General features: G+C 39.5%; 1 protein-coding gene across 3 annotated transcripts in view; it reads right to left on the bottom strand.

Moving 5' to 3' along the window:
• LOC136857516 (coronin-2B) overlaps window positions 1-25468 on the bottom strand; it is a 252436-nt gene that overhangs the window by 139020 nt on the left and 87948 nt on the right. For 2 of the 3 annotated variants that reach the window (XM_067136227.2, XM_067136229.2), the window contains exon 2: window positions 6851-6933. In XM_067136227.2, coding sequence (XP_066992328.1) covers window positions 6851-6865 — 15 coding nt within the window. In that variant the 5' untranslated portion in view covers window positions 6866-6933. Of the gene's footprint in view, window positions 1-6850; window positions 7395-25468 lie in introns of those variants that run through there. The other variant, XM_067136228.2, reaches the window with a different exon arrangement.

Raw genomic sequence — 25468 nt, 5'->3', positions numbered from 1 at the left:
GGTTGGATTTTGAAGTTATTTAATTTCTCAACTAGTTCTATGGTGTTTTTTACAGACTTATTCGATAAAAATTTGTAATTATTCTTAAGAAATTTATGAATGAATTGTGCTAATTTGTAAAGTGGGCTGGGTCTGTAATTAATAATTGGTCGAATAGGGACGTCAGTTTTATGAATTTTAGGGAGAGATTTAGCGGTTGGTAGGCCTGGATTCATGCTTAGTAATTTTGTTTTTTCATGTTCAGTAAATAAGAAAGAAGAGTTCTTAAGGGTTTGTTTTAGAAGACGTTGAATTTGTTGGGTAGGATCTTTCTTTGTTATAGAAAAGGAATTATTGCTGAAGAAATTTTTGGTTTTCTCGATATAATCAACTTTATCCATTATTACTGTAGTACTTAGCTGAGTCCTGGCATTGCTTCCACTTACATGTGCCAGGCTCCTCACTTTCATCTATCCTGTCCGACCTCCCTTGGTCAACTCTTGTTCCTTTCCGACCCCGACGCTTTTAGGTTTGCGAGGGCTAGGGAGTCTTTCATTTTCACGCCCTTCGTGGCCCTTGTCTTCCTTTAACCGATATCTTCATTTTTCGAAGTGTCGGTTCTTTTTTCTTTTTTCTTCGAATTAGTATTATATTAAGGATTGTTGCCCAATTGTATTTCCTCTAATAACAATAACCACCACCACCACCACCACCATCACCACCCTCTAATTAACGTCCCCCCCTTTCTCTATTTATCATTTCTTTATCAATTACTACGGCAAGTTGTTTCGAGTTGAACCTCGTATTTCTTTCATTATTTCTTCCTATTTTTTAAACATATTTTTTATTTGGCTTTATTCTTTTTTAACGTTTTAAATTATTTAAAAAACCTATATATCCACTTTGAAATTTGACGAAATTAAATCCTACACTGTTTTCCTAGGACTTCATTCACGTCACCTTTTGCTCTTCGACCGGAGAAACAAATGCCTACAAGACCTGCCTAGCAACGACTTTACATAAGCGAATATTTGACCTGCTTATGAACTTCAGCTATATTTGTTTTCGGCGCAAGATAGTGATGTTCTGTTTACTCTCTTGACTGTGATTATTGTGTTTTGAACATTTACTGAATTGCTACGTTATGATACAATGTTAATTTTTTGCCTGTATTCAATGTACTAGTTGTTTTAAGATCTTCGCAAATTGGCTGATGATGACACTTAAAATGTGTTGAAACCGGTCCCATTAAACAGGTTGTAACTACTTTTTACCATCTTATTACGGAGTATTGAAAGGTGGATCCTAACCTATAATATTGTACATCTTATTTCTCTATTCAATACGGAACAATAATGAAGTTTTTAACTTTATATCATTGATATATATAAGAAAACATAAAGGTCCAATAATACTGCCTTGAGGAATTCCCCTCTTAATTATTACAGGGTCAGATAAAGCTTTGCCTACTCTAATTCTCTGAGTTCTATTTTCTAGAAATATAGCCACCCATTCAGTCACTCTTTTTCCTAGTCCATTTGAAGATGTGGAGACTCTCCTTGCCCCTTTCATGTTTTTATATTTGTCCTTGTCTTCTCTTTCTGTGCTCCCTCTTCCCATACAGTCCTGTCATTGCGTTTGTCCTATCATGTGATCCTTTTCTCGTTCCTCTTATACTTGCATTACTTGCTTTTAATGTTACGATATTCTAGGTTTACATACCCTGGTCCCTCGTGCCTCCTATCCACAGAATCAACCCTTATGTGGCCCTCAAACTCTGAATTTTTCCAAGTCATTTTTCCACTGCGAACATGTTTTTAATGATATGTTGTTGGTCAATCGTGCTTGCGCTAGTTAGAGCTGCAACTTGGCAGGCTAGCAAACTTTAAACTTTATAAGTCGTCATTAGCAGTCACCCAGCCACGACATCATGATCAAAGTTACCGAAGTACTAGTTCGAGCGAAATCCAATGGTTTTAGGATCGTAAGAGAAGCAGCAAAAATACGAAAACATTCTTTTCAACAGAGATGCAGGTTACATGCTTAGCACAGCTTGGTTCCCAGTAATTGCTTTGCTTAGAGATCAACCACGTGGCTTTGAACAGTCCACAAGCACAGAGAGCACGTCTTGACAACCAGTGGTATTTCACTCGTTAATTGTCCTGATGAAGACTGGCATAGGTCAATCAAAAACATCGATACCTTTTCTTCATATGATGAATAATTTCTTCAACATGGTGTAGCCCAAAAAGAGAACTGCATTTAATTTCAGACCGTGAAAGCTTATAAGTTTATACCATATCTTTATCTATCATGCTACCACTGTTGCAATGGCCCTAACTTGTATATAAACCTGAGTTATTTATCTTATCAATGAATTTTCAAAATTATCCCGATGATTGGTCATCTGGACTGGACCCAGTCCTGTTAAACCAGGTAAATAAGGTTCTACTGTACTCCAGTTCTTAATAAAAGCTCAAAAAGAACTAAAATAAAACTCTGGAGCTCCTGAACTACAGAGCTATCTGTAGGATTGCAACCACATCAACCCCATCCAGGTCCTGAGTGGGAAAGGAAAACCTGAAATGCCCTTAAGAGGCTTCAAATAGGGGTGGGAAGATGCCAGAAATGGATATCCAGGAAATAACAATATTGCACTATGTGCATGTGGAGAAATCCAGACTACTCAATGTCTTTTGGTTCCAGTAACCTGCACCCAAGAAGATTTAACATGCTGTACGGATGAGATTCTGCAAGTAGTGCACTACTGGGCTGACAATGTGATTCAGTGTGTCACTCTTAGATTTGCATTATATTTTTTATTGTTGACTGTTGTACAGAACATCATCTTTTATGCATCCATGTTGTACATAATAATATTGTTACTGGTCTGGCAGTACTGCAGTGAGTGAGTGAGTGAGTGAAATGGATGTATCCAGAGCACATGAACAAGATTTGTATGAAATGTTGCACGCTGGACAAGATTCTGACACTAGTTCAGAACAGAACCCTTGTAGTGTGTGAGTAAACTTTCACTGTTTTGTTGTGTTTGATTAGGAAACTGAATGCATTATGGCCACTTAATTTTAGAGAAGGTCTCCTCTATCTGCATTTGCTTCATGTTTTCATTCAGTAATCATTTTAATCAAATTTCTTCATGCTACTGTGGGTTATCCCCACTCCATTCTTTGCCTTATGTCCTCCACTCCAGTAAAGAGCTTATCCATTTCTTAACTTCTTTCCTTTTCCTCTCCACTTAACCTCACTCAGTTCCATCATAGCTATATTCTCCATCTCTATAACACCAATCACCTCTTCTGACGTCCCAGTCAGTGACACGAAGTTGATTATTGCCACATTATAATGTTGTCAACTGTTCACCCACTTCTCAGAGTTCCCCCAACATAAGAACTGCACAGAGCTTCCAGGGAATGCCCTAGCCTTTTCTGAGGCTTATTTAAAAGTGCTGTTATTTCAATGGGGTCGCCACTCCCAAAGGCATTTTGGAGATACTGCCAGTGGGTGATCATGGAGTACAGACGCCTTTTGCAGCTGCCTCTAACCTGGGGTCAGATACTACTCGATGGGTTCCAGTGTCATTTCCTGCACAGAGGGGACCAACACCCCTCCCAAAAAAACTCTTCCGCTTGAAGTCACTGATCACCTTAGGGGATCGGGCTATTTACCGTCGTTTGACACTCAGTGTTGAGACTCTGACTGTATGGTCTACTCATTACCATAGCGGGTTAACCGACCATACAACAAGAATAAACACTTCAATTTGTACTCTACTCTCCTTTTTGAAGAAATTTGATGAAAATGATAACTGAATGAAAATATGAAACAAATGCAGATAGAGGAGACCCTCTCTACAATTAAGTGGCCTTAATGCATTCAGTTTCCTAATCAAACACAACAAAACAGTGAAAATCTTACTCTCACAGTGCACGGGTTCTGTTCTGAACTTATGTCAGAATCTTGTCCAGCATGCAAACATTTCATACAAATCTTGTTCATGTGCTCTGGATACATCCATTTCACTCACTCACTGCAGTACTGCCAGACAAATAACATCATTATTGCATACAACGTGGAAGTATACAAGAAGAACATGCTCTGTACAACAGTCAACAATAAAAAATAGAATGCAGATCTAAGAGTGACACACAAAATTACGTTGTCAGCCCAATAGCGCACTACTTACAGAATCTCATCTGAACTGCAGGTTAAATCTTCCCCAGTGCAGGTTACTGGAACCAAAAGACACTGAGTAGTCTGGATATCTCCACATGCACACAGCGCAGTATTGTTATCCCCAGATATCCCCATTTCTGCAAATGTCCTCTGCATCTCCCCACCCCTATTTGAAACCTGTTAAGGGCTTTCCAGGTTTTCCATTCATACTCAGGACGTGAAAAAATATCTGAAAGGGTACCAAAAAAGAGAATAAGAAGGACGGTGGGAGGACAATTACAACAAAAGCAATACAGCTTTTGAAATAGAAGATCGACACTAGACACCATCTTCAGTATGAGGTAGTTGGAAACACACTGGGAATACGCCAGAGATATGGTGATGACATTCCTGATTTAGAAAAGGCTTACAATAGTGAACCCAAAGCAAAGATATGAAAAGTAAAGCAACAGAAAGGATTTGGAAAAACAAATGATAGAATATGTGCAAGCATTGTACAAAAATTGTTATAGCAGTGTCCAGACACATATGATGATGATGTTTATTGCTTAAAGGGGCCTAACAGCTAGGTCATTGGTCCCTAATGGTACGAGCTGCAATGAAATGAAACGATAATTGAACTTCAAAATATATCCACTGACTAGAATCTAAAATGAATGATGATGAAAAAATGACTATGAATCCAAAATAATCAGTGGATCCAGTTCACAATGCCCTATTTTCTGAGATGATGCTTGTTGTCCAAAGGTGTCAAAAATCCAGTCACTGGCCCTTCATAATGGTACTAATCACTGGTAAAGCAAAACCATGGTGTTCCTCCTATAGTGGCACTAATCACAGGTAACGCAGACTCATGATGTTCCTCGCATGATGGTACTAATCACAAGTAATGTAGACCCATTGTAGCCAAATACAATGGCACCACTCACAGATAACACATCTAGGGTGTTCCTCACATAGTGGTACTAATCACAGGCTACATATACTCGTGGTGTTGCTCACATAGCGGCACTTATCATAGTCAATGTAGACGCACGGTATATCACACATTATGGTACCACCCACAGCCAACACAGACCCATGATGTCCCTCACATATTGGTACTACTCACAGGCAACACAGACCCATGGTGTTCCTCATATAATGGTACTACTCCTAAGTAATGTAGACCCATGGTGTTCCGCACAGGGTGGTACTAATTGCAAGTAATGTTGACCCATGGTATTTCTCACGTAATCTAATTCCATCATCCCTTGGTCGCCCCGTTTAGTCACCTCTTACGTCAGGCAAGGGATACCATGGGTGTATTCTTCATTTGCATTCCTCACCCACAGTGGGTCCAGACACATGTGGAGAACATAGTGGATTTGGAATGAAAACAGACTACGACAAGGAAGTGTGTTGTCACTATTGTTATTCAGTATGGTTATGGATGAAATTGTGAAGGAGACAGAAGTAAAATATGGGCACAGGGACCTGAAGGTGAACTGTTTGCAGATGATGATGATGTGTGGGGAGCAAACACAGAGGAAGTAAGAGAGCAACTTAACATGATGAGTGAGATTATTGAAAATTATGGAATGAATATCAGCATGGAATAGAGTAGGCAATGGTGTCGACTAGAGCAGAAAGGGTTGTTAGTGGCTTTATGTCACACCGACACAGATAGGTCTTATGGCGATGATAGAGTAAAAAGGGAAGGGAATTATAAAAATAAAGGGACAAAACCTTGAAATTGTGGAGAGCTTCCAGTACTTTAAAAACGAGCTGATACAGGACACAGGGCTGGACATGGAGATCAGTAAAAGGATTCAACAGGAAAATGCATTCTACCAGAGTGTGAGAAACCTGTTGAGGAGGAAGGAAGGAAGAACCAATGAAATGTAAAGGGGTGATGTATAAAACCTGGCTAGATCACAGTGGATTAACTTGTGCAAACTAAAGAGCTTCTAAGATGGCAAAAAACTTGGAAGTATGGCTACACATATTAGGAAGCAATATCACAACTCTACTACAGCTGAGAACTTCCTTCACTGCCTTCTGCAATTCGTATTAACTCTGCACACGTTTTAAAAGAAGGAAACTAACACCTACGGTCTCTACATAGTGCACGTGCTAGTAACAATGAGCTACATTTACCTATCGGCCAATATGTGACTTACGAATGCAACTGGAAGTACAAGTACGCTTTACTACACTACGGGCGGGAGGTGCTAAGCTTCTACAGTATGCATTACTATGCTTTTGTACAAAATAATGTTATTATAAATGACTGCATTTTCAGGATGATGAATACATTTCATTCTGGAGATAACATGCATTTACATATGGGCAGGAGAGGGTTAAAGTATGTGCTGTATTAATTGATTCCATCCTCCAGTATTCTTTGGATTTAAGTACAAGCCAATATATTTAAAAAATAAAATAAAGAGGAAGAGCACACAAGCAAAAATAAATAACAACTTAAAAATTATATATGAACACTGAAAGGGAATCATTACATCATTTTCTTTACAATAAGAATTAAGAAATTAATTAATGTTACACTTTTTTTTTTTTTTTTTTCAGAAATGAATAATTTAATTCAAATTTTGGAGACAGTGAGTTTGGAAAGCAATCTCACAATTTCTTATCAAGCCTAGTGCACTAATGAGTCTCAGTCAATGAGATCACTTACCTGAGTATTGGTCATGGCTAAAGCCAATTCTCCAAATTCTACTGCCACATAGTTAGGCTACCTCAGAGACCAAACAATCACAACTGAAAGAAAATAAATAAAAAAGAACAACATAAACTCAAAGAAATCATAACTGAATTTAAAAAAAGAACTAACAGAACACTGAAACAGGCACTGTAATACATGTTCTTCAATAAAAATGTGTGAAACCGTAAATAAGTGGGAAAGAAAGAAAGAAAGAAAGAAAGAAAGAAAGAAAGAAAGAAAGGAAAGAAAAACAATACATACAAACATGTACAACAACTTACAAACAAAATAAAATACAATGCTCACCTTTGATATGGACCAAGTAACATAATATTTGCTACCATAATGGTCAGAGGTAAGAGAGGTCCCTTTTGGAGTCATTTCTGGAGAGGAACAGCATGTTAAACATGCACAATGATGGGCACTGACAGATATGGAACAAAACATGTGCCAAAAATTCCTGTCAATATAGTGAGCTTATACCATGTAAGAATGTTATAGAGGCCCTACTAGTTAATTTGTAAAACCACTTCAAGATTTCAGATGTTAAAACTATTGAAGAGTCTGTTCACATCACTGATTACAGTTGAGAGAATTTAACATCTCGAGTTTTAAATTAATTGGTCTGTGTAGATGGTCTATGCCAAGTTTTGTACCAGAGAATCCTGCAATTCTTTGGCCACATTATGAGGAGAAAGGTTGACAACCCGGAAAAACTACCTGTTCAAGGAAATGTTTATGGCAAATGGTCATGAGGAAGAGTCACAAAAAGATGGGCTGATTAAATCAGAAAGATCACTAACTTGCCATGGAGAAGTTAGATATACTGGAAGATGCAAGATCGCACAAAGTCGTTGGGTCAAAGTGTAATGATTAGAGAGGGAGAGAACTGGTCTGTGTATTATAAGACTGTTTCCACTAGTAATTTAGTTTTTAGATAAAAAAATGAAAATAAATAAAAAAAAGCTGATAAAAGCAATACAAGTCTTTTAAAATATTTTCTTTATCTGTCAAAGTGGTTGGGGCTGAGAACAAATAAACTTTTATTTCTCAATCAGAAAGCCAATTATTTCTTAAAACAATTACTTCAATTATTACTATTATTAAGATGCTGATGTTAAAAAGGATGTTGTAATCAAGCTGAAGAATATGTACAGTTCACTTGATTTAGATAACTCAGGCGGAGTCCCAAATGAAACGAGAATGAATGGAAAATGTGAAAGGATAAAATCAACCTTCCTGAATACAAGTGAGGAGATACTGGGATTCAGGCAAAACAAGAGAAAGGTATGGATATCAGACAATACCTGGAAGATGAGATATCAAAACAAAACTAAATCATTGCAAAGATGAAACAAAGAAAAGAAGCTTGATAGAACAGTTCAGTGAACTGAACTGACAAATAAAGAAAGCAGCAAGAAATGATAGAAGGAATCAGGTAAATAGCCTAGCAGAGTTGACACAGAAGGCAGCACTTAAAGGAGACTCAAAACAGCTGTACAACATTACAAAACAGCTGTCTCAAAAGAAATTCAATCAGCGCAGGCCAATAAAATCCAAGGAAGGTAAGAAGCTTACAAATAATGAAGAACAAATGAAAAGATGGAAAGAGCATTTCAGAGAAGTGTTAAACAAAGGCATGGTACAGGAGGATCAAGGAGAGGAAGACTATCGAGAGGTTCCAGAATTGAGAGTGAATATCAACTTGCCGATGAAGAGCGAGATCATAAGGTTACTGAAAAGCTGCACGGCAGGCAAAGCACCTGGCGTGGATAATATTGTGATGGAGGTGTTGAATGTAGACTACGAGTTGACAGCTAAGATGCTTTTGCCATTGTTCGAAGACATATGGAAGACAGAGACACTCCCAAAGGATTGGAAGAAGGGCATTTTGATAAAACTACCAAAGAAAGGGGATCTGACTTGTTGCACCAACTGGCGAGGAATTACACTCTTGACTATACCGAGTCAAGTTTTTTCGAGAATCATACTGAACCGATTGAGAGAACCATTGGAGGCTAAGTTCCGGAAAGAGCAGGCAGGTTTTAGAGAAAATCCGATCCTGTATAGACCAAATAAATAGCTTACGAATTATAGTGGAGCAGTCCATGAAATATTAGTTTTCACTGTACTTGGCATTCGTTGACTTTGAAAAAGTTTCTGATAGTGTACAGCGCCAAGCAATCTGGAGAGTGATGCAGGGGTATGGGGTTCCAACGAAAATTAACATGGTAAAAATGTTATACAGGGGTAACACCTGCCAAGTGGAACATGATGGAGACCTTTCAGAGCCCTTTCAAGTGAGAGAAGGGTGCCTGCTCTCAACTTTGCTGTTCTGGCTGACATTAGATTAGGTCATGAGAAGAGTGACTGAAGGGAAGCAGAGGGGAATACAATGGGGTATGACGGATCGTCTGGAAGATTTGGACTTTGCGGATGATATATGTCTATTATCTCATTCATTCAGACATATGACTGAGAAAATGAAAGACCTTGAAATGGAAGCACAAGAGGTGAGACTCAAAATAAACATTGCCAAGACAAAGGAGCTATAGATCAATGCCAGAAACACGAACCCACTGGTATTAGAGAACGAGACAGAGCGAATTGACAACTTCTGCTACCTAGGAAGTATTATTTCCAGAAGTGGAGGGGCAAATGAAGATGTCCAAAATAGGGTAAATTAGGCCAAAGGGGCCTTTGCCCAGTCTGGCCAGTGTGGAAGTCCAGAGGATTGAGAACAAAGACTAAATTGAGGATCTCTGAGACAAATGTGAAATCAGTGCTCTTCTACGGGTGTGAGATGTGGAAGATGATTGGAGAGATAACACGCAAGGTCCAGACTTTCATTAGCAGATGTTTAAGAACCATCCTAGGAATGCAATGGCCAGATATTATATCAAATCAGGAATTGTGGGAGCGTGCCCATCAATGCAAGGCTGAAATCCAGATAAAAGAACGTAAATGGAAATGTCACACACTGGGTAAAGGTCCTGACAGCATTCCAAAACAGGCTCTTGAATAGAATCCACAAGGGGCTAGAAGAAGAGGGAGACCAAGGATAACATGGTGTCGAACAGTGGAAGCGGAGGTAGCGTCAGTTGGGAAGTCCTGGAAGAATATCAAAACGGTGGCAGCAAATCGAGTCAGATGCTCTTGAATGTGCCCTATGCTCCACCCAGGAGTAATAGGAATTAAGCCAAGTCAAGTAAGTCATTACTATTATTTTTTTTTTAATTCACAGGGCATTAAGCAACTTCAAGTCATAGAAAAAGAAACTGAGACCAATTTTTAAAAGAAAGGACTAAACGGGATCATTGGACTGGAGGTGCATTAAGGTCATAAAATATAAATAAATGTTGAAAAAATATATTTTTAGGTTAAAGTATCCCTATTATTTATCCATTTGAGGAAATATCTGAAAAATAAAGCTTTGATATTAACTTACAGAGAAAGTTTCATACAAAATAAAAAGCCTATAAACATTTTCAGATATTTTCCTGGATGGACTTTTTTCTTGCAGTGCAATAACAGTGCAATAAGAATGCAAACTTGAAATATTGTTCCTTTTGTTAATAAAGATGGTCAATTTTCAGTTTTTTTTCCAACATGGAACAGTCGCGGCTGCTCAGAAGATGATGCCACAGCGACAGACTACCATACCATTTACGGAAACAAAGTCTAGATTGACCAAGTCTACTAATACATCGGGCAACCCCGCAGGCACCCTGGACCCGCAAACAGACTTCCAGTAGTTCTCTTCCAGACACACTCGAAATGGCTTCCATTGCAGTGACGTTCCAGAACATTCTATAATACCAATATAAAGGGTCCGTTATTGGACATTATATACTTTTCAACTAACTCATTCCTGGTTGCCAGAGTTTCGCTCCTGTGTTGGGCTCATCAATTGGTAAATAGCACACCCACCAAGACGCATGGGTAGTGCATACATTGTAGGCTTTTTGTGTGTGTTTTATTTTCATTCTCCACCTGAAGGGCGCCCCCTAGATCATTACACGATCTCTCGAGCCAAGAGCAGTGAAGAGAGCAGTGTGATGCTTGTAAATGTAGGAGATGGGTAAGCGATGTGAAGATATTATAAAGGAGTAGAAAAAATGAGGCCACTTGGCTATGGTAAGTTGCGAGGGAAAGGAATAAGGTTAAACAAAAGTGCCGGGGTGTAGCTGATTGGAAAGGAGTGTGGGGGCGATCTGGTTTAACGAAGTGGTAAAGAGTCGGAGGAGGGCAGCTTGCAGATGTAAGGGGAAGAAGGAACTAATAGATGGAGGTGGTGGGCAAACAGAATAGCTAGATTGAGGAGGAGGGGCTGGCGGGGTGCAACGTCGTGTCTTGGAGATGTGCGAGGAGGGGAGCAGGAGGGTTCAACTTTATGACGATGGCTGAAGATGTAGACTCTATTGAGAAGAAGATGGCGGACGTCTGCTTCCGTAGGTAGTTGTAGCCGGACCAAGAATGTAGGTCCAGTGGGATTCTTGATTCGAAAAGCTCTGTGTGCCGGAATGCGTGCAGCATGGAGTTCTCATAGAGATGGAAAGGTCGACACCTCGGATGACGCAGCTATAAATTTCTGGAGGAGACTGAGGTGGCGATGGTAGTGGTGCATTGGCGATCTGAACTTGTGGTGTAGCTGGTGCATTTTGAAGTGGCTGACGTTGCAGATTATGGGGGGGGTCGGTGACATAAGTAAAAAGGAGGACAAGATCAGGGAAGGATGAGAAGATGTAGTCATGGTGAGAGAACAAGAAAGATGGACGTTACTGGTGGTTGTGGTTGTAGTGAGGGTGGTAGTGGTTTTATAAATACTGGCAATTTGAATGGTGATACATTCAGTTTTGATATTAGGCGCCGCATGCAGCTAGAGCGTCAATGTTTTCATCATGCACGTACTTTGCTTCCTCCGGCGGGCTCTACACTGGCCGGTCATGCTGGGGCCTGTGCCCTTAGCTGCTGACTCTTTGTTAGGTAATTTTCGTTCACGCATGCATGGAACTAATTAATTTTTAACATGCACTGAATGGGAGATTGGGTCATTGCCGAAGCCAGCCCGCTACGATTCTGAAAATACGCGAAGGCTTATCGCGCCAAGCAGAACATTGTGTTCCAAGTCTGTCATCTGCGGTCTGATAAATGTGCTGTACTGGCTAATGAAATTAGTGGTGTGCTAAGTCCCAACTGATGAGCCTAACTTAGCACACGAGGGCGAAACGCAGGCTACCAAGAATGAGTTAGCTGGAAAATTTATAATGTCCAATAACGGACCATTATATTGGTATTACAATATATATATAGGGCGTGAATATCGACATAGATTACAGCCAGAGGTGTATACAGAATACGAGTGGTTGTGTGGCTGTCATTCAAGGAATGCGTTTTTCTGTTTTCCGTGCATGTTATTCGGACATGACCTGATGTGGACGAAAACCGGAGTAACAGATCTCAAACACTTGAAAGAAAAAATTTAAAAAAATGAAAGTTCCTCCCAACATATCAATTCATGCATGGAATTAGCTGTGCTAGGGAAAGTTAATATAGTGACTCAACTGGATTCTGCTTATCGCCAATCCATTAACAAACACAATGATCAGGTTAGGAAAAATAGGCACATATTACGCAGAATTATTCAGTGCATAAATTCTGTGGCGTATTTGAAGTAGCACTCCGTGGCCATTATGAGACAGAAAATTCTCTAAATCCTGGAATTTTTAAAGGTCTCATTAATTTTACGGCTGAAATAGACGTTGCTATGAAAGAACACCTGGCCAAAGCTTCTGTATTTAAAGGTACTTCAAAGACCATTCAGAACAAGCTTCTTGACTGTATGTTGAATGTGTGCAGGGAACAAATTTCTTCAGAAATTGGGGAATCCCAATTCGTTGCAATAGAAGCAGATGAAACAACGGATGTTTCAAACAAATGCCAATTGGTACTTGTTTTTCGATATGCATTAGAGGGCCATGTTCATGAAAGATTCTGGGGGTTCATGAATCCAACCGACAGGACAGCGGATGGATTGAGTCAATGTCTGTTAGAGCAAATTAATCCCATATTAAGGGACACACCACATAAACTTATTTGTTAGAGTTATGACGAAGCCAGCGTAATGAGCGGAAGGACAGGGGGTGTGCAGGCGAAATTGAAAGTACTCTACCCTAATGCACATTTCATGCAATCTGCTAAATTTGACAATGCAGAAGGCTTGTTCGTACAATCCCCAAGTCAAATTATTTTTCTGTAACCTGTCTGCAATTCCAACTTTTTTTTCCAACTCGTCTCACAGAAGTGACCTCTTGAATGAAATAATGAAGACTAGACTCCCTCGGACAATCACTACTTGCTGGAGCTACAACATTCATACAGTGAATATAGTTTACGAGAATAGAGATAAACTGATTTGTGTGCTTTCGTAGAATAGAAGAAGAAGAAGATAAAACGTCTGTTAGCATAAATGAACCCAGTGGACTGCGACGTGCTCTTGAGGATACCATATTCATGTTCTGGTTGTCTATTTTTCACGAATTAATGCCGCATGTAGACATTTTGTACAATCAGCTACAAAAACGCGAAACAGATTCAGTCCAAATAAAAAAGGCTATTTCTGACTTCGCAAAGTGAGTAACACAACGTGAAGAAATAGATACAATTTCATGTGATCTCACAGACTACAATAATTCCGATAAAAGACGTAGTGTAAGTGACACAACGACCATTGCAGCGAAAGAAGTATGTGATGTAATGAATCAGGTGCATGATAGGTTTGCATTTACTGGGTATATTGAAGCTGCAACACTACTGTACTCCGATTCATTTGACAAATTCTCTATAAACTTTCCACAAAATGTATTAAATTCTACTGTGTTACATTATCCAATGTTTCAGAAAGAAAGGCTAAAGACGGAATTAAAAGTGATTTATAAATGGACAGATTTCAAGCAAGTCAAAGGAGCTCTACCACTCCTCGCTTTTATTTTAGAAAATAGTCTGAAATCAACGTTCAAAGAAACGCTAAAGCTTCTCAGGATAATTGTGACAACACCCACGTCCACAGCCGAAGCAGAGCGCTGTTTTTCGACACTGGCTCGTATTAAGACATTTCTACACAACACAATGATCGAAGAATGACTATCTGCTCTGGCAATGATTTCTATTGCGAAAGACCTTATTTACGATATGCCTGACTTTGACAATAAAGTCATTTCTAAGTTTGTGAATTTAAGGCATAGAAGAATGGAATTCGTGTTTAAATAAAGGGATAACACTGTGGTCACTGATCGAGGCCCTACCGTATTCTTCATTTGTATGGCCAGGGCGAGTAGACTGTACTTCATTCGTTCTGTAGACTCAGTAGTAGGCCTATCAGTTGGTACAGTAATTTGAATGGACTTCTGGATTACAAGGCCATCCAACGGTAGTTCCATAATGTATATAGCGCTGTGAACGTATTTCAGATAGACTTCAGTGGCAGTAGGTAGATTGAAATAGTTCAAGATACATTAGTGACAGTACTGTACATTTAAATAGTTCAAGATACGTTAGTGACAGCAGGTGCTGTATATTTAAATAGTTCAAGATACTTTAGTGACAGTAAGTGCTGTACATTTAAATAGTTCAAGATACTCTAGTGACAGTAGGTACTGTACACTTAAATAGTTCAAGATACGTTAGTAACAGTAGGTGCTGCACATTTAAATAGTTCAAGATACTTAGGGTGATGAAGAGTCTGGATCTCTGCTTTCTTCGAATGGACACCAACATTTCATTCCACAGTTTCTCTTAAAATGAAGATGACAGTGAAGTAGGTGAGTAATGATCAAGTATTTAACATTGTATGATGTGTATCCGGGTATGCATTTCTTTACTCATGTGTGCTTAGTAAGAACGTAAATTTGTGAAAAAGTAGTGTGCCCCTCCGCCAGTTCCCCTCAGCAGCCGCTGCTGCCAACTGCCAGTGCGGAGTCAGCCTATGTGCTTTCTTGGGTTCGGCGGGAGCTGCAATTAAAGATGAAGAGCCACCCGGCCGAGCAAAACTAGAAGGATTTGCGGAGATTGGAGATGCCCAATAACATCGATGTCGATCCTGACACCATGTAGGCCACTGCATAGGCTACTTGGAGCCACCGGCAGTGCCAATGCACTATGAGAGACTTTGTCTCATTACAAAAAAATGATGCCTGCCTGGTCATCAGATGATGTAGATGTTCGTTCCCATAGGGAATCTGAAATACCAATCAATTTATAAATTTATATTGGTATTATAAATTTACTCATTCCGTACCAATATTTCAGATTCCCTATAGGAACCAACATCTATATCATCTGATGGCCAGGCAGGCATCAATTTTTGGTAATGAGACAAAGTCTCTCATAGTGCATTGGCACTGCCGGTGGCTCCAGGTAGCCTACGCAGTGGCCTCCATGGTATGCACTAGGCATGCGTCTTGGTGGGTGTGCTATTTACCAACTGATGAGCCCAACTTAGCACACTGGGCGAAACGCTGGCAACCAGGAATGAGTTAGCTGGATAATTTATAATGTTCAATAACGGACCATTTATTATAAATTTACTCATTCGCGACAAACATTTCAGATTCCCTATGGGAACCAACATCATACCTGCCAACTTTTAGAAACCAAAAATAGGAAGATTTTATAATTCTTGGATTTCGTCACATATATTCCACCACAGTCTACGTGAAAATAGGTCAGGATAAAAGGGATACATATCTACAGTTACAATGCGAAATGACCATTAAATTTAAAATCTTAAACTAAGAAAACATAAAAATGGTTACAAGACAATGCACCTAGTCACTCTCATTTATGTTGACACATACGAATAACAATATTTATGTCACACCGACATACAACAAAATGCATAATACCGTATTTACTGGCGTAATTAACACACTTTTTTGACGAAAAATACAGGCGAAAACTTCGGATGAGTAAATTATTCAAAGAATTCAGATCTTTACAAGTTATTTACAATTCATTTACATTTAAAAGATACATCAAATATAATATAAACACAATTGGTTCAACTCATTTGCGGTTATCGTCATATAGCGTAAAATTCCGGCGTGAAATTTTTCTGAAAAGTCAAATAGGGTACATCAGGTAAGTTGGACACGTGGGTTTGAAGTACCGACACTAGAAAATATTCTTCTCATTACGAGCTGAAAATACGACTTGAATGACACACCGGCAAAAAAAAAAGAAGGGCCGGGCATCGAAGGAGGGACCCTGCTACATTACCCCAAACCGTTCGTATCCAATCTTGTACGACTGACGTGTCCATCCACCCTTTCTCTTGAATACGAAAGTAGATTACTCGCGGAAATTTTGCTTTAGGCATTGATTTTCGTTTTCAATGTAAGGTGCAAGCTTTCTGCCATCAGCAAGCATTGCAGTACCGGTACCGTTGCCTACGTTATAATACAACCGGTACATCGCTGTTTTTTGCTTCCGATAGCGCGTACGATAACACTGTATTTGACTGTATGTTCCTTTCTTATCGATTGTTCGACTTTGTGGCGTATGGAAACTGATTGGCGTCTGACCTGCGGTTCCTATAAAGGGAGATAAAATATTCCTTCACTTCACGCTTTTCAATAACAAAGCGATGAAAATGGTTGAAATAATTCGTCATTTTTTGGCATAATGTTGTTGTTCGTCGAAGAGAAAGTCCATTTCTCTTCATAAAAGTAATCAAGACTCGGTTAACCTTCAAATCCAAGACACTGATTTCATGTGCCGCAACTATTTCTCATTCTTTAAAATACAGTATATCGTGAGAAACGGCTTATCCAACATTGCGTACTAAAATCATATATTTAAGCAGATAATCCTCTACCGGTACTTGCGGAAACAACGCTTTTTGGTCCGCGAAATGCTTTGCGAGACTTGTTGGCCGCTTGAAGTGCACTTCTGTTACCGCGGTAGCGCACGTTTCATTTGGACACTGAATACTTGCTGCCCGCTGCTCTATTCCCGTACGTTTCGGCGTAACTGATCACCGCGAGTTAGTATGATGCAGTATTGTGGAGTGACAAACAATTTTGAGATCACAGAATGTCCCGCACCCGAAACACTCGTAAAACTACTGCAGTGGGATTTCCTGACGGCTAATAACAGCACGTTGCCCTGTGTTTGGAGTGCCCACTTCGCGATAGGAAGCCTGCTACTTGAGTAGTTGACATCTTTATTTCGAAACGCATCCGGAGCTTGATCAACCTATATCTTTTACCAACCATCAAACTAGTAATGGATTGACCAGTAACATCTTACCCCTTTTCTTCAAGCTCAATGAAATGAACTGGCTTATGGATTTTAGTGCCAGGAGGTGTCCGAGGACTTCGGCTTGCCAGGTGCAGGTCTTTTGATTCGACGCTCGTAGGTGTCCTGCTCGTCGTGATGACGATGAAATGATGATAAAGACACATACACCCAGTCCCCATGTCAGGGGAATTAACCAATTATGGTTAAAATTTCCGACCCTGCCGGGAATCGAATCCGGGACCCCTGTGACCAAAGGCCAGCCGGACTCAAGCTCAATTAAGAATGCACTATGAACCTCGTAAAGTAAAAGTGCCTATGTCTATCACACATTTCCTTCAAATTTCCATAACAGTTCTATTAAATTAAATCAGCTAACTTTTTATTTACATTTGGTCCATCACATTATAATATAGATTACATAACTTGTTATAGTAATGACAAAACAGGAAAAGATCTTTACCAGTGAGTTTCGGTGGTATACAGGATGTCGAACTACAACTCCATGATGTGCACAGGAACAACAATTTAGTAGGCAACCTCTGAAGGTAAACCCATCTCCCACCATAAGACACCTTTTTCAATATTTATAAGACTTCCAATGTCTAAATAACCAAAGATTCAAAAACCTTAAGGTATAGTAGGCCCTACTGTATAAATAATTTGGTGTGGCTATTTCTAGCTGGGTACAACCCTTGTAAGGCATACCCTCCGATGAGGGTGGGCGGCATCTGCCATGTGTAGGTAACTGCATGTTATTGTGATGGAGGATAGTGTTGTGTGTGGTGTGTGAGTTGCAGGGATGTTGGGTACAGCACAAACATCCAGCCCCCGAGCCACTGGAATTAACCAATGAAGGTTAAAATCCCCAACCTGGCAGGGAATCGAACCCGGGACCCTCTATACCATCCTTAACAGTAGAAATCTTTTTTTTAAGCTGGGAATTTTAAGGACCAAAACCCAGAAAAAAAGACACTTTTAATGACTAAAAAATGTAAAAAAGGGACCTCTACTAAACGTCCTGAATTCCTGAAGCTCAAAAAACTTTAATATGTTTTAATTTTTGAGCTGGTATCTGTAGAAGCATAATCTCTTTTTAAATTTAATATTTAATTACGTTAATATTATCAATTATCGCTAATCTGCATTCAGAGCTGTTGCCCTGGTGGCAGCTTTCCTATCAATTGTTTACCCAGTCTTTTCTTACATGATTTCAAAAAGATATGGAAATTTATTGAACATTTCCCTTGATAAATTATTCCAGTCCTTAATTCCTCTTCCTATAAACATTTGCCCCAATTTGTCCTCCTATTGTGATCTTTCCTACCTTTAAAAAATCCACTCAAGCTCATACATCTATTGACGTCATTACACGTCATCTCTCCACTGACAGCCTGAAATATACCGCTTTTGTACCCTGTCTCCAGAGACAACTTGGTCCCAAGAGAGATCACCAACAGGGTACAACAAGTGAGGACCCTTCCCTGGCATGTTAAGATTCCAGAGATCACCAACAGGGTACAACAAGTGAGGACACTTCCCTGGTATGTTAAGATTCCAAAGGAAGCAAAATTAGCAATGTTCAACACTGCGCTGCATACCGAACTTGACCTATTGTATTGAAACATGCACCCTCATAAAAAGAGATTAATCAAGATGAACATCAGAGATAAAGTTCCTGAAGTCCATTATCCAGAAGACCAGGATGGTTAAGAAACAAGGTGAGGCAGGAAGCTAGTATGAAGACATCTCTACTCGACAGAGTTTGTACGTTAGACTACGGTGGTTCGGGCACATGATGTGAATGGAGCCTGTGAGAACAACCAGAGTGCACTTAGCAAGAGAGGTAGAAGGAAAATGCCAGGTCGTAAGACCTAAAACAGTTGGATGGATATGGTCAAGACTGACAGAGGCTTATCAACAGTACCTGGAACTGTAAATTGATGGTGATTATCATGTCAATGTGTAAGCTCTTTTGTGGACAAAAACATAAACACAAGAGTTTTTCTAATCACATAAAGTAAGCAGTAATAAAAAATCTTGAAAAAAGGTTACTTCTATCGCTAATATTTATGCAAGGTACAGAATCACAACACAAACATTAGGAAGAAAAACAGTAACTTGTTAACATTTGTGCTCAAACATAATGTGAAAAAAGAAAAACGTGCAGTGAAACAAAGTCTCAGTCGCCAGTCTGAATCTCGACTGTTAACATGGTGAGACAGTTATCATTGCATCACCTTATTTTCGTATGTAAAAGTTCTGATTTTATCTTAATGGTCATGTGAACGGTCATAACTCTTGATATTGGTGTGCAGAAAATCCTACTGCTGTTTATGAAGTCCCTCATCATGATAGGAATATTGGTGTTTGGTGTGCTGTTAGTGCAAGACGAATAAGTGGGCCTATTTTTTTCAAGACAACAGTAAATGCAGAGAGGTACCAAGATGACATTTTGATGCCATTCTTCCATCAGTTAATGGAAGAAGAAAAATTGTGTTGGTAGTTTCAACAAGATTCAACCCTGCTCATACAACAGAAATTCTTACAATACTGGAAGTGTTTGCAGACAAAGTGACCAGTGCTGGTCTTTTACTTGTGGGGTAAACTGAAAGAAGTAGTGTATCGAACAAATCCTCACACATTGGAGGAACTGAAAGAAAACATTACAAATGAAATCAAAACATTACAGTGGCAGAACTCACTCGCGTCAGCCAGAATATAGTTACCAGATACAATGCCTGTATAACCCAGGAAGGACAACACCTCCAGCATCTTTTAGAAGGTAAAATTATAAGATTGTATACATGCTTAAATCAGGGCGGCCCCACGGGCAACGTAAGTTCGGCGGAGGTAGCTGCCTGTAGCGCGTAGTACAAACACCGTGTGTTCGGTCTGAGTTTATGTGAGAGATCCTGTAAAAGTTGTTTACACAACTGCATTCAAGGGGATTGGTAGTCAGAGGAATTGAATTTCTAGCTATTGCGGATAGGCTGGCAAAGCATTTAGGTTACATTTTTCAGTGATTTCAGGCTGACTTATCAGATTTTGAAGACGCCATAACATAGGATTTAATTTTTTTTAGGCCTGGACTATAAATGTTGCATGCCATAGGAGAATAGAAGCCTTTAAGATGATGTGTTATCGATGAATGTTACGAATATCATGGATGGTAAGAAGAACGAATGACTCCATTCTGAAAGAGCTAATGCCTACTCCCGAACATCCATACGCAAATATTGAAATTTTTCAGCCATGTCAACAGTGAGGGCAAGTAATGATGGAAAGGGGAAGTTTGGAGATATACTTCTGGTGGTGGCGGTGATAGCGGTGCTGTTGGTGATAGGGGTGAGGGGGGTGGGGGTGGAATTGAACCCTGGCCGAACGGCAACCTGAATTGGGAAGATATAGGGAGAATTCGGGAGGTGATGAAGAAATAAAACAATATGGAAAAGGTAATGGAGAAGCTAGAGGAATTGAGCAAGGGACAAGAGGAACTCAGAGATTGGGTGAAAAAGATTAAGGCAGAGGAGGAGACCAAGACAAGCAAACTTGAGAAAGAGATTCAGGGATTAAGAGAAAAAGTAACAAGGCTTGAAGAGGAAGTGGTGCTATTGAAGAGAGAGGTGGTGGGCTCAAGCCAGGAGAGGATGAAGAAATTCCTTTTTATATATGGAGTACAGGAAGAGGGGGCAAAATCGAAGATAGACTATATATAATGTAATGGACATTATTCAAAACAAAATGAAAATAAACTTCAGTGAGGAGGATACTGATGAAGTGGCAAGAGTAGGGAAAGTGAAGGGCAGGAGGCCGATAAAAGTGCAACTGATTTCTACAATAATGACTGACATAGGGCCGGTTCTACCATCTGCTGGCAAAGTGGCTGGCAGCTGCCCGGGAGGTAAACTACCTGGAGGTGTAAATCGGCTGGTACTTTGGCTTGCATCCAACCACCTCCGCGCAAGCGCTAGGTAGTTACCTGGAGATAGACACCGATATACGAAGTTGGCTAGACTGATATTCAGCGACTTCTCGCTTTCGAGTATGGTGGTATCTATTGTCAGATGCATGAAACTCATTTCAATTGTCTTATTTTCCTGTGCTTGCGTCTGCTGATTATAACCAAAAAGCCTAATAAGGGAAGTCTTAAGAGTTATGGACAACGATTTATGACAAGCTTTCGTGATTTTAATCTCTGATCTTCAATATCAATACCTAACTGGGATTAAAATCTTGAGATTACATTTTCTTACGCCAGTTATAACCTGTCATGTAAGGCAGCGTTTTTTGAAAAGTATTCTCGTAGTAGATTGGTCAAGTCACTCGCTCCGTAATAGAGGTACGCAGGTTTTCATCGTATTTCTAATTTACATTTCAAAATGTATTTTCGTTCCCTACCATTGTCCTTAACTCTCTTTTACGCTCTTCCATATACGTACACACACACATACATCTTCTTTACGGACTTATTGCCTTTGAGCATTCTATCTGCAGGCTTCTGTGAATTGATTAAGTATCTCCATGATGCTCTATTTGCAACTCGTTCTGTGACCTTGTTTAGTTCCACATGCTTCCAATTATTGATAAACCATTTCATTCTAATGTTTAACTTTATGAAGATAAAGTTGGAAGGTACTGTAAATGTAAAGAACTAATCGGGATAAATATCCATTCATAGGAAGAGGAATTCGGGAATGGAATAGTTTCCAATTTCTTCGAAATAATTTACAAGAAGACTATGTAGACAACTAATAGGGAATCTGCTACCTGGGCGACAGTCCTATGTGCTATTAATCATAACATCACTTTCTATAAGTAGCATACATATACCATAAAGCAATTTCCTAGTAGACATAATATTGTGATTAAATATTTCAATGAAATATATTAACAAAAGAACGTATGAAAAGAGGCATACAGATTAACACAACACTAATAATGGAAATTTAAAAAAAAGATTCGTCATAATAAAGTCTCGAACCTGCATACCTCGTATTACGAAGTGAGCGTGTTAGCCATTACGCTACGGAACGCTTGAGGCAGTTAGGATACATACATTAACTTATGGCATGTGTCTGAAAACTGAAAAAGTAGAAAATTAAAGCCCATTTGAAATGATTTCCAAATAGATTTTGATTTTATATCCTTTTAAAGTTTCTTTACGAATGCTTGACGTATAAAATGTGTTCCCTACGCTATCAATGCGAGAGGCTGGTGTGACCGTTGCAACTCAAAGGAAGCATTAGTGTTCAAAATTCTACAATACAATATCGATCACTGTTACAGTATTATGCTTTTTTCAGTATACTAAGCTAATTTAAGTTGTATGTCACCAGAAATACAGCTAATAATGTTCAACTCTCAAAACTTGCCCGGCAGGTAAAGTCTTATCGGACCCTCAAAGTGGCTGATAAATTATGCGCCGGGTAACTATGATTTATGCTGCCGATAGTGCTACCTGGGGGTGGTCGAACGGAAACTTCCTTTTACGCGGAGGGCAAGTTACGCGCTACTTCACCAGTAGGTTGTAGAACCGGCCCATAATAGTAAGAAACGCAAGCAACTTACAAGGAATGAAAATCTGGATTAAGAGAGAAATGGGGAGAAGAGGCAATGAGATCCTAAGAATCCTGAAAAGACATCAAGGGCGAGCAAGAGCGCAGGGGCTGAAAGTGTATATTAGTGAGCAACGGTTGTGGGTGTTATGGAAGAGAACCTGGGTTCAAGACAAGACAGGCGACAGAACAAGAGGAGAGAGGAACCGAGACTAGAAGCGAATCCAATGAAAGGGTAAGTGGTCAGTGTAGCATGCAACCAAATACAAGGTCCCAGGAAGTAGGGGGTGGGGGTGGGAGTGACACCAAAGAAAAATCTATTACAGAACAAAGGGGGAATGGGCACAATAAGGAAGGAAGTGGATCGAAGGACGATAAAAATGGGAGAGACATAATGTTGAAGGGAAGAAGCAGGAGTTTAAATGGGCTGTGGGGTAAGAAAAATATGGATACGGAAGGAAAAAATAAGAAAGAACGCCCTAAATTGTCAAGATATGAAGGGGTGGAGGCAGATGTAGAAAGGCTAATGATTACGAGAAGCAAAAACAGAGAGGGTAATGGAGGAGGAAAAGAGGGCAAGTTATAACTAGATTGGAAACTAGGATTTATAAATATCGAAGGCCTGCTAAGCAAAAGAAATAATAACAAAGTGATAAAGGTAATTGAAAGCTATGATACTGCAGCATTACTAGAGGCTTGGATGCAACCGGGTATGGAGATAACTTGAGGGGGTTTCACGGTTAAATGCAAAGCAAGAAAAAAACAAAAGGAGAATGGATGAGCAGCTGGAGGAATAGTGGTGCTAAATAAAGAAGAAATTAATGAGTTTGTAGAGGATATTGATAACGATCTAGATGAAATGTTATGGTTAAGATTTAACATAGGAAGAGAGGAGGAAAAAGAGAGAAAGATATGTATAGCATGCGTTTATTGGCACTCTAAGGGATTTCCATACGCTAATGATAAATTCTTGGAGGAGCTACTCTTAAAAACCAGTATGATCAGGGGGAAGTTTGAAGAAGATGGAATATTACTACTTGGGGATTGGAATGCCAGGATAGGGGAACTATACCCAATGTTTTGCAAAGAAGATGAATTAGGCTTAAAGGTAGTAAGAAAAAGCAAAGACAAGGAAAGAAACAATCATGGAGGGTTGCTAATGGAGTTCTGTGAGGCAGGGAAATTCTGTATTTTAAATGGCTTCTAGGTGGGGGACAAAGAAGGGAAATTGACATATATAACAGCTAATGGGGGAAGTGTTACAGACCTAGTGTTGTGTTTGGGAGATATAAGGAAAATTAGAAAGATAGAAATTGCAGATTGGACAGTCACACCACGCACCAATAGGGGAGTGGATAGAAAGGAATACAAGGGAAGAAAGGTTAGGATTTAAAACTAGTGTGGAAGAGAGGGGCGAAAGCTATTTTAAGTATATATGGACAAAGAGAGCACATAGAGAAATAGAAGACTTCTTGAAGCAGGAGATACAATTAATAACATGCGGGTGGGAAGTAGCGTTAGATGAGAATAATAATAGATAGGGCATTGGACCTAACTGAATATCCTATAAGGAGGGCAGCAACGACAGAGCAAGAAAAGAGATGGAGGAAGAATGGAATGGATGGTATGGCAAGGAATGCAAGAGATTAAGGAGGCAAGTTATGAAGGCTTTAGAAAAATATAGATCAAGTGAAGATATAGAGGATAGAGAATCTTTCTGTGGGTTAAGGAAGGAATACAAAAGGAAAATTGATGAGAGGAAGAAGTCATAGATTACAGAACAAACAGAGGCGATTAACAGGGAATGCAAATTAAACCAAGCAGAGAGAGTATGGGAAAGAATAAACAGAATTAACAGAGGAGGGAAAAGGGTTGAGAAAGCTGTAATCGGCTATGACCAATGGGTAACCTACTTCAGTGGCTTGTTAGGTGTCAGGGATAGATGGAAATGTGAAGACGGGATGAAGAACATTTGGAGAAATTTAGAAATTAGTATATATGAACTAGACAAAGAGATCTCTATAGAGGAAGTACAAGACGTAATAAGTAAACTCAAGAACAAATCGGCAGGGGGAAGGAATAGCATAAATAATTTATGCTGGAAAAAAGTATGGAATTACAGTCAATTTAGAGAGAGAATAGTTAAATTATTCAACAGGATCTTCGACAGCAGCATTATACCGAAAGAATGGGAAAGCGGAATCATCTGTCCAATTTACAAAAAGAAAGGGAGCAAGAACGCACCAAGTAACTATCGAGGAATAACATTACTGGACTCGCTGAGTAAAATTTATGCAGGGGTTTTGGCTAATAGGTTATCGAGCTGGGCAGAAAGCCAATCAATATCAATATTCCAAGGAGGATTCCGAAAAGGAAGACAAACAGTTGACAACATTATGACAGCCAGGATTGTATTGGATAAGTATTTAAGTAGAGAAAGAGGTTACGTGGTACCTAGCGGCCATTGATTTTGTAAAAGCTTTTGATACAGTTAGCACAAAAGCACTGGTAGAAAAGACAGGCAGGTTAGGGGTCTCAAGAAAAATTATACGAGCAATAGAAGCGTTATATAGCAAGGTTCATTGTTGCATCAAGCTAAAAGACAATTTACTCAGCGAGCCCATAGACTGTAGGATGGGGCTAAAACAAGGTCATAAAGTTTTACCGCTTTTATTTTTACTGTTCATTAATGACATTTTGGAAGGGCATGGTAGAGAAAAATGGGCAGTGCCGGTCA

This window comes from Anabrus simplex, chromosome 1, assembly GCF_040414725.1.
Source record: "Anabrus simplex isolate iqAnaSimp1 chromosome 1, ASM4041472v1, whole genome shotgun sequence".
In the NCBI taxonomy this organism is placed as follows: Eukaryota; Metazoa; Arthropoda; class Insecta; order Orthoptera; family Tettigoniidae; genus Anabrus; species Anabrus simplex.
Note: the sequence above shows the minus strand (reverse complement) of the source record. Positions and strands in the feature narration are given on the sequence as shown.